This window comes from Natrix helvetica (assembly GCF_964273705.1).
Source record: "Natrix helvetica genome assembly, chromosome: 4".
NCBI lineage: Eukaryota > Metazoa > Chordata > Lepidosauria > Squamata > Natricidae > Natrix > Natrix helvetica.
In genome coordinates this window covers 550,259-564,083 of record NC_138550.1, presented here as the reverse complement: position 1 = coordinate 564,083, position 13,825 = coordinate 550,259, and the positions used below count along the sequence as shown (strand labels likewise).

General features: G+C 51.9%; 2 protein-coding genes across 2 annotated transcripts; one reads left to right on the top strand and one right to left on the bottom strand.

Moving 5' to 3' along the window:
* Nucleotides 1-284: 284 nt before the first annotated feature.
* On the bottom strand, nucleotides 285-1,247 carry LOC309391691 (olfactory receptor 52P1-like; the record flags this gene model as incomplete). Its single annotated transcript, XM_081952356.1, has 1 exon — nucleotides 285-1,247. One exon carries the CDS (start codon nucleotides 1,245-1,247, stop codon nucleotides 285-287), a length of 963 nt encoding a protein of 320 aa, XP_081808482.1.
* Nucleotides 1,248-9,717: 8,470 nt separating this feature from the next.
* On the top strand, nucleotides 9,718-10,671 carry LOC309391690 (olfactory receptor 52B2-like; the record flags this gene model as incomplete). Its single annotated transcript, XM_081952355.1, has 1 exon — nucleotides 9,718-10,671. The coding sequence occupies one exon, from the start codon at nucleotides 9,718-9,720 to the stop codon at nucleotides 10,669-10,671; it is 954 nt and encodes a 317-aa protein (XP_081808481.1).
* Nucleotides 10,672-13,825: the final 3,154 nt, after the last annotated feature.

Sequence of the window (13,825 nt, the reverse complement as noted above, 5' to 3'; positions counted from 1 at the left end):
CCTACATCTTCCCGCAACTTCTGTTCCTCTCTTTCTCCCAGCATCTTATTTCTGGCATAAGCAATCAAGGTGAAGGGAGAAAATTAAGTTCTAAATCTGGTGATTATACATTTTGGCAGCCTTGGCAGCCAAAGCAGTTTTGCTAACTATTACCTACATGCTTTAGTGAACCTCTAGTTAAGAGCCATTAGTTCACCTTGTAGCTGAGGTGGTCTACAAACACTGGATCCCCAACTGAGCAGCTAAGATGAGAAGAGGAGGAGGAGGAGATTTGGGGAGCTGATTCAGAGAGTTCTAGGTTTGAGCATGACCTTGTTTGGGAGGAGGAGCACTCGAATCACCTGCTCACGAATCTCCTTGGTCCTCACTCCGTATACAATGGGATTCAACATGGGAGGAACGAGAAGGTAGAGGTTGGCCAGCAGGATATGAAGATGGGGAGCCACGTTGTGGCCAAAGCGGTGAGTAAGAAAGGAGAAGAGTGCTGGGCTGTATGAGATTGTGATGACACAGAGGTGGGAGCCACAAGTGCCGAAAGCTTTCAACCTGGCCTCATGGGAGGAAAGGCGCAGCACTGCACGGACAATGAAGAAGTAGGAGAGGCCAATGCCTAGAAGGTCCCCCCCAATGACCATCAAGGCCACACTTAGCCCATAAACACTGTTGATCCTGGTGTCTCCACAGGCCAGCCTCACCACAGCCATGTGCTCACAGTAGGTGTGGTGGATAACGTTTGTCCGGCAGAAGGCCAGCCTCTTGATCAGGAGAGGTTCTGGAGACATCAGCAGGGTCGCCCTGACAACAGCTGCTACCCCCATCTTGGCAGCCAGGGAGCCGGTGAAGAAAGAATCGTACCTGGGAGGGAAGCAGATGGCCACGTAACGATCCACAGCCATGGCCAACAGCACCGCTGACTCCATCATGCACAAAGCATGGATGAAGAACATCTGGGTCAAACAGGTATTAAACTGGATCTCCCCAGCCTGGAACCAGAAGATGGAAAGCATCTTGGGCAACGTAGAGGTCGTGGCTGCTAAGTCAATAGTGGACAGCATGCAGAGGAAGTAGTACACGGGCCTGTGGAGGGCTGCTTCTGATACTATGACTAGTAAAATGATAGAATTCCCAGCAATAATGATCAGATAGCCAGTGCAAACTGCCAGGGAGAACCACAGGTGATAAGCCTCCAGCCCCGGGATGCCTTGCAACACAAAGGTAAAGGACCAGGAGTATGTCAGGTTGCCCATCATTCAGATCATGTGAGATGCACCAATCCCTTTGACCACCAGCTTCACTGAAGATCACAGCACCTATCAATTACAACAGAGGAAGACAGATGATAGAGCCTAGACCAGAGACATTTTTATTGGGTATCCTTCCAGAGAAATATAAGAAAGAAGATACCTATTTAATGATACATGTAACTACAGCAGGAGGAGAGGAGAGGAGAGGAAGAGGAGGGAAGGAAGATAGAGGTAAGGAGAGGACGATGGAAGGGAGAAGGAGAGAAGGTAGGAAGGGGAGGAGGAAGAGAGGAGTAGGGGAGAGGTAAGGGAAGAAGGAAGGGAAAGGAGAGAAGGGAGGGAGGGAGAAAAGAAAGGGAAAAGAAGGTGGTGTTACAACAGGCAGAAGGGATGGTAAACAAAGCAATCCAAACGGTATATTGTAACCCTGTCAATAGAACAACAAATGCATAAGAATGATGAGTGTAAAAAAGAATAACTACGTGAATGCATACCTATAATTGTCTATAAAGAGCAAAACATAAAAAACTTTTCTAGAAACAAAAAATGACAACAGAGGAAGAGGCAGAGGATGAAGTTGGTCATTGGGACCAGATGTTGAGTCTTCCAAGCTTTCAGGTGTTCAGACTTGCACTGGAGCCCATCCCTGGGGAAGGTCCCTCTCTCCAGGATGTGTGCACTGAGCTATGGGTAGTATTTACAGGGTGCCTGGCTGTGTGTGGCTTTCAGTTGAGAAAGTGAGCTGTTGGGTGAGGAAGCTCAGAGCTGCAGGAAACCCAGAATCTTCGTAGCTCAGGACTGAAATGAGGGCGCTCTCTGAACTTAGTTGTTTTCTTGCAAATGTTTCATTATCAAACTAGGTAGCATTATCCAGTGCTAGGAAGACGTGGGATTTGCAGAGTGGTGGAGAAGGAGAAGGAGGAGAATAGTGAGGTCCTTGATGCATTTCATGACCCACACTGACTCACATCATCAGTTGTAATCTATCACTGAACACAACCAACGTCTTCAAGAAAACAACCAAGCCCATAGACCTCACTGTCCTCCTCCTTCTCCACCACTCTGCAAACCCCACGTCTTCCTAGCACTGGATCATGTTACCTAGTTTGATAATGAAACATCTGCAAGAAAGCAACTAAGCCCGGAGAGCACCAAGGACCTTCTCATTCTCAGTCTCCTAAGATACGATGCAAATCTTGTTCTAGGCTGAACTATGGACTGGTCCTGTAGATAAATCCTCTCCAGCAGAAGCACGGAAGAGCTTCAAGAAATGGGCAACTCTGGTCTCACAGGGACAGCCATGTGCTTTGGGAGGGGTGAGGATTAAAGGGGCAACTTCACAAGTGAAAAATAGAATAAGGGAGATGGAAGGGACCTTGGAGGTCTCTTAGTCCAACCCCTGCTCAAGCAGGAAGCCCTATGCGATTCCAGACAAATGGTTGTCCAAAATCTTCTTAAATATCACCCTCCGGTGATGGAACAGCTTCAGATGTTGTAGCTGGCTCATTGTCCTCACTATCAGGAAGTTTCTCCTCAATTCCAGGTTTCTTCTCACCTTGGTTAGTTTCCACCCGTTGCTTCTTGTCCGGCCTTCAGGGGCTTTGGAGAAGAGGTGGAGCCCTTCCTCTTCTTTGTGGCAGCCCCTCAACTATTGGAACATATCTCCCCTAGTCCTTCTTTTCATTAAACCAGGCATGCCCAATTCCTGCAACCCTTCTCAACCCTTCTCTGTGTTAGCCTCCAGTCCCTTGAAGGAGCAGACAAATGTGGGCTACCAATTTAGGAACTGAACCAGGAAGCCAACTATGCTAGCAAAGAGGATGCTTGGATTTCAGCATCTCTTGGGCTCGAACACTCACCAGGCAGGGACAGGTTTGTGGGGTCCTTTAGAGTGGGGTGCCATGCATCCTCCGGGGCCCCACTTGCGTAGCACAAGTGTTGTGTCTTCCATGAGAAATGATTATTTATTGTCTTGAACAGACCAAGCAAAACCCTTGCCTGGAACTCAAGCTCTGCCCTTCTCTGGTTCCTTGTTGCTTTTTTACGTCTTCCCCTCTGGGAGGAATTGAAGAGCTCTCCCTGCAGTATTGCCGGCCCTGAAGTTGGCCCAGGGAGGGCAGAAGCCTCTGCAGACTGGCACGGAGGGAGCAGTTGGGCACACGGGTGGACTGGAAGCCATGTTGACCCAGACTTTGTCTGTTAGTCCCTGGACGTGTCATTGCAAAACACTGGGGAAACTGGTTTTCCTTTGGCTCCACTGGATTTTAAAGGAAAGGGAACAGCGGAAGAGAAAATATGATCTTGGTAGGAGAAGGAAAACATCCCCCTCTGGGTTACCTTCTCAGGCTTTGGAAGCCCAAGAGAATGGAATGGAATATGAAATAAGAATAGAACAAAGAATAGGAATAGGAATAGGAATAGGAATAGGAATGGAAGGGAAGGGAAGAGGAGAACAGAACAGGAACAGGAATAGAATAGAAATAGAGCAGAGAACAGAGAATAGAATAGAATAACAAATAGTACAGAATTTTTTTCGAGAATCTGTACAGCAAAGAAAATATATTACAAGACAGTATCGAACAATATTTAAATACAAGGAATCTACATGAAATTGAAGAAGAGAAAAGAGAAATGCTAAACCAAAAGAGCAAGAGCAGACAGAAACAGTGATTTTAGACTTATTTAATGAAGCACTTATAGAAGCAAAGTTACCAAAATCATGGAGGGAAGCATATATAACCTTGATACCCAAAGACAATTCAGACCACCAACGAATAAAAAGTTACAGACCAATTTCTTTACTAAATGCAGATTACAAAATCTTTACATCAATAATGGCAGAGCGAATTTAAAAAAATATTAAATGAAATTATCCACACAGGTCAAAATGGCTTCTTACCAAAAGCTCAATTAAAAAACAATATGAGGATGATGATAAATACACTAGAATATTATGAAGAGAATCCGGGAAAACAAGTTGCACTGGTCTTCTTAGATGCCCAGAAGGCCTTAGATAACTTGGATTGGCATTTCATACTCACACAGTTAAAAATGATGAGATTTGGAGAAAAAAATAATAAAAATGATAGAATCAATTTATTCGGTCCAGACATCAAAAGTAATAATAAATAGTGACACTACAGAAGAAGTTAAGATATAGAAAGGAGTGAGACAGGGTTGTCCTTTATCACCTTTATACTATCACTGGAAGTTCTACTAACAGAAATTAGAAACAATAAAGAAATAAAGGGATTAAAAATTTAAAAAGTGGAATATAAAACACAGGCATTTGCGGACGACATGGTATTCATATTAGAGGATCCATTAAAATCAGGAATTAAATTAATCCAAAAAATCAAGGAATTCAGTAAGGTAGCGGGACCTAAAATTAATAAGAACAAAACAAAGATCACTACGAAGAATTTTACTAAAAAACAAGAGCAAGAATTAGAGGAAAACATGGGAATGCAAATAGCAGAAAAAGTAAAGTACCTGGGAATTTGGCTGACAGGGAAATGCTCAACAATTAAAAAAGATAATTATGTTAAAATGATTCAGAAAGTTAAGAAAGATCTGGAAAATGGGAAGAAACTACAAGTGTCCTTAATGGGAAGAATTGCCATCATTAAAATGAATATACTACCAAAAAATTTATTTTTATTTCAAGTTGTGCCGAAATGGCAAAAATCTCAGCTTTCTTAAAAGCTCAGAAGCAGGAGAATTATACACAGGAATGGGTAAAATGGATTGATTACATACAGAATAAATACCAGACTAGGAGGTATTATGTAGCCTTTAGGTAAGAATGTTTAGACTGATAGATGATTCGAGTAAATAACACATGGGCTGCTTGGAATTGTCAGAGTGGTGTACAGCGGAAGTCAGGGGGGGGGGTTGAGTGGGAGGTGGGGGTGGGTTAGGATGGAGGGTGGGGTAATATATATGCATAATTAAACTAGAAGATGGGATTAATGAAATATTGTTATTTTAAGAGGAATTTATATTATGATTTATATATGTTTAATTAACTTAGAAGATGGGATTAATGGGCTATTGTTACTTTAAGAGAAATTTACATTATGATTGTTGGGAGGTGAGGGGGTACAATATGTGAATGAGTAATCTACTTTAAAACGGGGGGAGGGGAGGGGGCATAGTATCTGTATGTGATTTACATTGTATGGTGGGGGGGTTAAAAGGGGGAAAATTTGTTTGTATAAAACTTTTTCAATTAAAAAAAAAAACTGTAGACTTCTGCCTTCTACAGCCGTGATCTCTGGCGTGTTGAGCTCCAAATGACAATCCGTTTGTATTCGAAAGTCCCACAAGATCTTCGCCTTCTCATTTTCGATAACTTTTTCCACTTTATGTTCCCATGACTTTCTGGATGCGGGTAAATCATATTTTTTACATAATGACCAGTGGATTAATTTAGCAACTCGGTCCTGTCTAGCTTTGTCATCAGTTTGGGTAATTCTGCTGCATTCCACATATTAAACGTGAAACAGTTTTGACTTTGGTGTTGCAAAGTCAGCAGTTTGGGTTGTCAATGGATTGTTCTCTCTTCACTTTTGTGGCATTAGTTTGTAGTGCTTGTTCTTGAGCAGCCAGTATTAAACCTTCCGTTTCTTTCTTGATAGTTCCCATCTTAAGCCATGTCCGTGTCAAGTTGCCACCACATTTTCCTTCAATGTTTTTCAAGTGCTGTCCATGCAAAGCTTTGGTTTTCCATCTATTTCAAGTGGCCAAAGCATCTGTTTCGGTTTCGTAGCTGACCCAGCTGTGGCCTCCAGTCGCTGCACGTGAAACCTTCATGGAAAGCAAAGCAAGGAGCCATTGCAATCCTCAGGGCAGGATGTCTAATGGCACCTTTACTCTCCTTCTCTGGGGGCCCTTCTGGGACCTTAATACAATACAATACAATAGCAGAGTTGGAAGGGACCTTGGAGGTCTTCTAGTCCAACCCCCTGCCTAGGCAGGAAACCCTATACCGTTTCAGACAAATGGCTATCCAACATCTTCTTAAAGACTTCCAGTGTTGGGGCATTCACAATTTCTGGAGGCAAGCTGTTCCACTGATTAATTGTTCTAACTGTCAGGAAGTTTCTCCTCAGTTCTAAGTTGCTTCTCTCCTTGATTAGTTTCCACCCATTGCTTCTTGTTCTGTCCACAGGTGCCTTGGAGAATAGCTTGACTCCCTCTTCTTTGTGGCAACCCCTGAGATATGGGAACACTGCTATCATGTCTCCCCTAGTCCTTCTTTCTCTTAAGCTAGACATACCTTGTTTCTTCCCATCCGTGACCACAGGGCTGTCCCCAGGGTTGCTTATGAAGTTATCATGCTCAACATCTGGAAGCCTTGATCATGCCTCTCTTGAGTTCTGGAGTTCGGAAAGTCCTCTGTTACACATGACTCCTCCAGATGGTCTTACAGGGCCCATTAAAGACGCTTGGATTGAAACATGGAGCATCTGTGAGGCTTCTATCTTCATTGGTCACTCAGAGTCAGATGTGAGATGGGTGGAAAATGAAATTCATCCTCCTCATCCTCCTGCTTGATGGCTCAGCTTCTCCATCTTTGCCAACCAGCAGTGCAGACAGCAGCCTCCACCTTACAGATGTGAATATCTGCAGCTCAGGGTTGAACTGAGGGGTCTGTCTCTCACCCACTCCTTTTCCCTCTCCCTCTGAGGGGTCCTCGGTGCGCTCTGAGCTGGGTGGTTTTCTTGCAGGCATTTCATGACCCAACTAGGGAACATAATCAGTGCGGATGAGAGTTTGTATAATGAAATGTCTTCAGGAAAACCACGAAGTTCATAGAGCACCAAGGATCCCACTGTTTTATGGTTTATTGGTTGGAACATGCCAGCAGGTTAGTTTATTGATTGCTTTTTTGATATGCTATCTATCCCACCATCAAGCAACACCGTTGAGTTGTGTAATGTTAGCCTGCTTTGTGAGCCCAGGTTCTTCCTTTTTTCCAGGTGGAGCACAAGTAAACTCAACAGAAGGGTTTGTGATGGGGTGGGGTGTTTCCTTGGCTCTGCTTTTGACCTCTTTTTGACTGCTTATGTGGCTCTTTGTCAGAAGGGCCTGGAAGCCCTTCTCCTGATCTCCGTCCAGGTGAGCATCTTCAGACGTGCTCTCTGCCAAAAGGCCTCCAGGGCTTCCTTTCCTTCTCCCTGTTTAACCTCTTCTTACCTGCTCTGCAGAGATGAAGCGGAGCCAATATTTTAGCATAGAATCAAACTTAGTCAGCCAGCCGGGAAGCAGCGCAGCCCGGTTAATGGTTAACGGTCCCCGGGGGCTCTGGGCGGACGCGGGCTGTCTTCCCAGGCGGGGAGGCGGCGGGCAGTAATAGCGGCTCCCCTCCCGAGGTGGCCGGAGCCTTCCCGAGGAGCTGCCCGAGCGCCAACGCGGCACGGAGGCGCGCGAAGCCACCGGTGAGCCGACACTGCTGGGGACCTCGCTCGCCTCACCTGTCCGCCGACCGGGCGTCCCAGTTCGGGCAGACAGCTGCCCCGGCAACATCCGGGCGGCGGCGGCTCTCCGGCGTCGGTGCCTCGACCTGGAGCGGGCCCGGGAGGGCTGCCTTTGCCCGGGGGGAGTGGAAACCCCGCAGCATCCAGCGGCGCCCTCTAAGTCTGACCGAAACGCCTCTGGAAGCCGATGAGACCCCCGGGTGGCCCATAGAGACCTCCGGGCGGCGGAGCTTGGCGCAGACGGGATGACCCCCGGACTCGGCTCTGGAGTCTGGCCGGAGGGTTGGGGGAGGCGCGGCCAGGAGGTCAGCGCGATCCTTTCGATGAGCAGAGATGTGCGCCGGCTGCGCGCTCAATGGACGGCTTGTCCGCTGCCTCGGGCGGAAACCTGGCCCAGAATGAGGGGGCGGGGGGCTTGGAGGGAGGGAAAGGGGCTTGGAGAGGGGCTTTGGGCTGCCGTTGAAGGATCCTCGTTCCTCCAGCGGGGATCCAGAGTCGGCTGACATCCCGAGTGGGTCTCCAGCAGCAGGGAGACGTTGCAGGCGGTGGGTGGGCAGCCTTGGCCTCTTGGTCCCCCTTATCTGGGTCAGGGAAGGCGCTAAGGCTGCGTCCCCACAATCGGCAGCTAAACTAAGCCAAGGACGCCTCGTCAAGCTGGGTGGGGTGGGGGTGGGGAGACGTAGTGAGTTTACTTTGGCAGCGCCTCTTAATTCTGGGAGGGGGAAAGAGTGTGTGTGTCCCCCTGGACGCGTTTCCGAATGGGTCTTGAACTGCCCGGGGCGACCCCCTAACGACCCGGTTAATCATTTCTGAATCCTGCCGAGTAAAATTCCTACCCGCCGAGCCTTCCTGCCTTCCAGGGGGTAGGCTGGGCTTCCCTCACTGGGCACAGTGGGCGATGCCAGCTGCTCCTTAACAGGTTGAGGTGGGGTCTGACCTAGCCACCTTTGCAAGGTGCAGAGAGCGGGAGGGTCAGGCTGTACATTTTTAGAGAAACAACAGCCGCAACAGCCCTTTCTACCATGTCCTTTGACCACAGGGTGCAAGGAAGCCAGAGCAGAGCAATTCAGCCGGCTGGCCGGACGCCCAGTGGCTGCCCTGAAGGGGAAAGAGGGAAGGTGGCAGCCAGGCGCTTGGGAAAGGCAGCCCAAGCAGCCCCAGAGGGAACCCAGGCTGGCAAGCGTGGTCCTCAAGTGTGCGCTGAAGGCAGGGGAGCCAGCCAGGAAGCAGGAGCTGTGCAAAGGTAGGAGACAGCAGCGCAACAGGGGACTGAGGCTGGGTGGGCACGGAGGGAGGGAAAGAGGGGGGGGGGTGCAGCCCAGGTCCTGGGCCAGACGTCTCCTTGGCGATTCCACTGCGCCTCTAAGGGTTCAGCTGCGGGCCTGAGCCAAAGGAGGTGGCTGCGCCCAGCAGTGGAGGTCCAGGACAGGGTCTGGATTGGGCCCTTCCGGAAGGAGAGCTCTGTTCCACAACCCCGAGAGAGGGAATCAGAGAAGCAGCTGAAGGGAGAACCCAGAGGAAAACTTGAAACTGAAGAGGTGGAGAACTTGGAGATACTTCTGCTCCAGACCATGTGAGGAGGTCATCCATCCATCCATCTCCTCCTCCTCCTCCCCCTCCCCCTCCCCCTCCCCCTCCCCCTTCCCCCTCCCCCTCCTCCCCCTCCCCCTCCTCCTCCTCCTCTCACCAGTGCTGACTGGGGCTCCTCCTCTTCAGATGCCAAGAGAGGAGAATAGGTGTAGCTGAGGGTTGAGACGAGGGCTCCTCGGTGCTGTCTAAGCTTGCTTGTTTTCTGACCTTAACTAGGTCCCATCATCAGGGCTGGTCAGGAGGGCTGCTTTCTGTCCTTAGGGCCATGAAACGCCTGCAAAAAAACCCAGCAAGCACAGGGAACCCCAGCTCACTTCTTGGGATGGTTTGCCAGGAGGGCTGATGCTGGGATTCTTGCTTTGTCTCCCCAGGATCCCACTGGAAACGGCTGCCTCCCTGCCATGGCCACCCTTAACGACAGCAGCTTCGACCCCATAACCTTTGTCCTGACGGGAATCCCAGGCATGGAGGCCTCTCACATCTGGATCTCCGTCCCCTTCTGCCTGATGTATGTGGGGGCCCTGGTGGGAAACACCTTTCTCCTCTTTCTCATCGCCACAGAGCGCAGCCTTCACCAGCCTATGCACCTCTTCCTGGCCATGCTGGCCGTAGCCGACCTCATGCTCTCCACCTCCACAGTGCCGGAGATGCTGGCCATCTTCTGGTTCGGGTCCAGGAAGATCTCCTTTGATGCCTGCATTGCCCAGATGTTCTTCACCCACTTCAGCTTCATCGCGGAGTCCACCATCCTGCTGGCCATGGCCTTCGACCGTTATGTCGCTGTTTGTGATCCGTTGCGCTACATGTCCATTCTCACGCCTTCCGCAATAGGGAAGGTGGCCATTGCCGCCGTCGTCAGGGGGCTGGCAATCATGTTCCCCCCCATCTTCCTCCTGAAGAGGCTGCCCTACTGTGGCCACAGCACAATGCCCCACACCTACTGCGAGCACATGGGCATCGCCCGCCTGGCTTGTGGGGACATCACCGTCAACATCTGGTACGGCTTCACAACTACCCTCCTGTCCTCTGGCGTTGACGTGGTGCTGATCGCTGCCTCTTACGCTTTGATCCTCCGGGCCGTCTTCCAGCTGTCCTGCAAGGAAGCCCGGCGCAAAGCTCTCCGCACCTGCGGCTCCCACATCTCGGTCATCCTCATGTTCTACATGCCAGCCTTCTTCTCCTTCCTCACCCATCGCTTTGGCCACAACATCCCCAGCTGGATCCACATCTTGCTGGCCGACCTCTACGTGATCGTGCCACCCATGCTCAACCCCATTGTCTACGGAGTCCGAACGAAGCCAATCCGGGAGAGGGCCGTCCATGTTCTCTCACAGGTGGGAAGGACCTGCCTCTAAGCCCCGAAGAAACTCCATTGCAGGACTTGGGTTGGAGGTTGCTACAGGATGAGAGCCGCCCCCCTCTCAGGGGAAAGAGGTGGACTCCCGGAAGCAAGAATTTTGGGGTCTCTTGTCCCCCGGGGGAATCGCTTCCTTCCTTGGTCTATTAAAGAAGCTGCCCCCTCCCTGCCTGTCCTTCCCTCTTGTGCCCTGCTTCTTGCCTGGAGTCAGGAGGAGGACGGTGGGCAGCTGCTGGGCTGGGCAGCAGAGTGGTCAGTCGGCCTTCCCTTGTGCCGCTTGGGGGCTCTCTGGATCGCTCCGGCTGGCCTCCCTGAGAGAGACCCAGAGGGCCGGACAAGGGGGCCCCTGCTCACTCCTGGGCTCTTCTGGCCTGGGCTGCCAGAGGGTGAGGGTAGGGGGCTCCCCTGCCTGTTCTCCTCCTGAAGTTGTCCCCGGAAAGGCTTCGGATTGGCTGGGGCCTTTTGGCATCCCCTCCCCCCCCATTGGGTGGTTTTCTCTGTGGATCTCTTGAAAGCATTTGGGGAGGGGGCTGCGCACATCCTAAATTCCCCTATATGGGTTCCTGCCAACAGAGGTTTTGCCTTGCAATGCCATGCATGAAGAGGCAAGGGGCTGCTGGACAGCCGAGGGGATCCCCTCCCCACAACCACAAGGGGGAACTGAGTGAATTGGGGCTCACCAGGAGAATGCCAGAGACTCCCTCATTTTGCCCCAGGCCCGCTTCTGTGCCCAACTGGCTCGCACCCTGCACCCCTGGGTCCCCTTGTCCTGCTTCAGATGCCGCCTGGCCCTTCGTGGGTCCCGGGGGGGGGGGGAAGCAACCCCCGAAGAAGATTCCTTCCAACCCACAGAAGGATATTAAACTCCCCTACACCCCCACCTCCTTCTCCTCTGCCCCTGTTCAGCATGGGTGCTGGTGAAGATGGGCACACAGGAGTGGCCATGTGGGAGGGGTCCTTTCGCTCGGACCCTAACCCTAACTCTAACCCTAACCCTAACCCAGGCTCAGGGGTTACAAGGGAGGGGAAGGATTTGGAACCATGGCGGAGGGAGGGCTGGGCTGGGAGCCCCCAGAGGCCAAGGCTGCTCTGGTTGACCCAGACCCAAAGCGGGGGTGGGGAGGGTGGGGGGTGGGGGGAGGAAGCCTCTTAGCACCCCGGACGCCCCTCTTCATCCCACGCTGGGCCCCAGATGGGCCAGGCTGGAGCTGCCTTGGGACTGCCAGCGGCTGCAGTGCAAAGGCCCAGCAGGCTTCCCACCCCTCCCGTGGGGTTAATGGGGAGGGGAGTAGATATTGTTGGCCCCCTGGAAAAGCCTGAATCTCAGGCAGAGTCTTGGACAAGGACAAAAGAGCCCCATTGAGGAAGCACATTTGGGACATTGAAATGCCAGCTCAGGCGGGGGAGGGGGGGGCTGAGAAAGCTGGACTCTCTCCTGCGGGGAGGGGCTGCCCAAGGTCACAGAGAAGAGGGGATGAGGGACTTACTCCCCAGAGCCCCCGAGGGCAGGGCAAAAAGCAGGAGGGGGAAAATCATTAAAAAGAGGCCCAGGCTGGGATTTCAGGAGGATTTCCTGACATTGAGAGCGGCTTCCCTCCTGGGACTGTGGGGGCTTCCACCTGGCAAATCTTCACAAATGGGCTAGGCAGCCATTGGACTGGGGGGGGGGGGTTATAAGGCCCCTGATTGGCAACGTTTGGCCCAGATTGCCCATCCGGGCACTGCCAGGCCTGCCACAAAGGCCTCTGGCTGGAGTGGAGCCCACACTCCAGGCACGAAAGCGGGGAAGCCCCTGGGTGGCTGTTGGGGGAACTGAAATCCCCTTTGCCAGGTGGCTTCCAGGAGCAGGAGAGGAGGAGAGCCGCCAGGGGACAAGAACTTTTAGCCCAGGAGACGAGATCTTCCTGGCTCAGCCTGTTTCTGGCTGGAGATCCTGCCCACCACAGATATGCAGGAGGACTCCAGCACTTCCAGATCAATCGATCAGAATACACCTGGAAGGGACCCTGGAGGTCATCTAGCCCAGCCCCCTTCTCCTATTCAATTTGAGAGCAATGGCTGTCCAGTCTCTTCTGAAAGGCCCCCAGTGTTGGAGCAGCCGCAACCTCTGGAGGCCAGTAGTTCCACCGGTTAATTGGCCTCACTGTCGGGAAAGTTCTGTTCCAGGTTGCTTCTCTCTGGATTAGTTTCCACCCATTGCTCCTCCTCCTCCTCCTCCTGCCTTCGGGGGCTTTGGAGAATAAATGGAAGCCCTCCTCCCTGTGGCAGCTCCTCAAGTACTGGAAGGCTGCCATCATGCCCCCCCCCCCCCCCGGTCCTCCTTTTCCCTCGAGTGGCCAGGCCCAAATCCTGCAACCGTTCTTCCTACGCTTTGGTCTCTTTAATCATCCTCCGTGCTGCTCTCCACGCTTTTCCCCAAAGCCTCAACGTCTTCTGTCTGTCGTGGAGACCAAATTCCAGGCGTGGCCTTCCTGAGGCTTTACCAAGCTCAGAAGGCCCCATGCTGGAGGCAGCTGAGGGGTTTGGCTGCTGCGCCATCAGTTGCCATCCCAACTTCAGCAAGGGGCTCTTGCTGGAGGACATTGTTAATTGGGGGGGGGGACACGACTGTGGGGCTCTTCAGTGAAGGGAGGGGGGCCGGAGTGCTGACGGTGGAAGGGAAACCTCCGTGGTCATGGGCAGCATTGAGCTTGTGACCGTTCCACTCAATTTCCTGCCCAGTCAGTGTCAGTTGTGGGAAGAAGCTGCAGGACATGCAAGTGTTGTGTTGTCTTCTGAGGCAAGCAACTGCGTGCTGGGATGCCACCTGTGCCCCGGAGAGGTCCCTGCCCACAGAACTCCCCCCTGGGCAGCCTAGAAGGCCAGCCAGAGGTCCAGCCAGTGGCCTCCACAATGACATCACAGACAACGGATTCCGCATCAGAAGGTTGGCGTGGTGCCTCTGTGGGCGGGTGGGAGGCGCAGGTAGAAGAGGAGACCCATAGCTTGCTTGTGGGCAGAGTGAGGAAGCCGGGCAGGGGCACTTTGGGCTGGGATGAGCAGCGCGCTCTGACTCTGACCGGCCACAGCCGAGGGAGATCTCTCGTTCCTGCTTGCTGCCCGCTTGGCCTTCATTCTTTTCCCAGAAGAGAGGAGGAAAACTTTGGGGCATT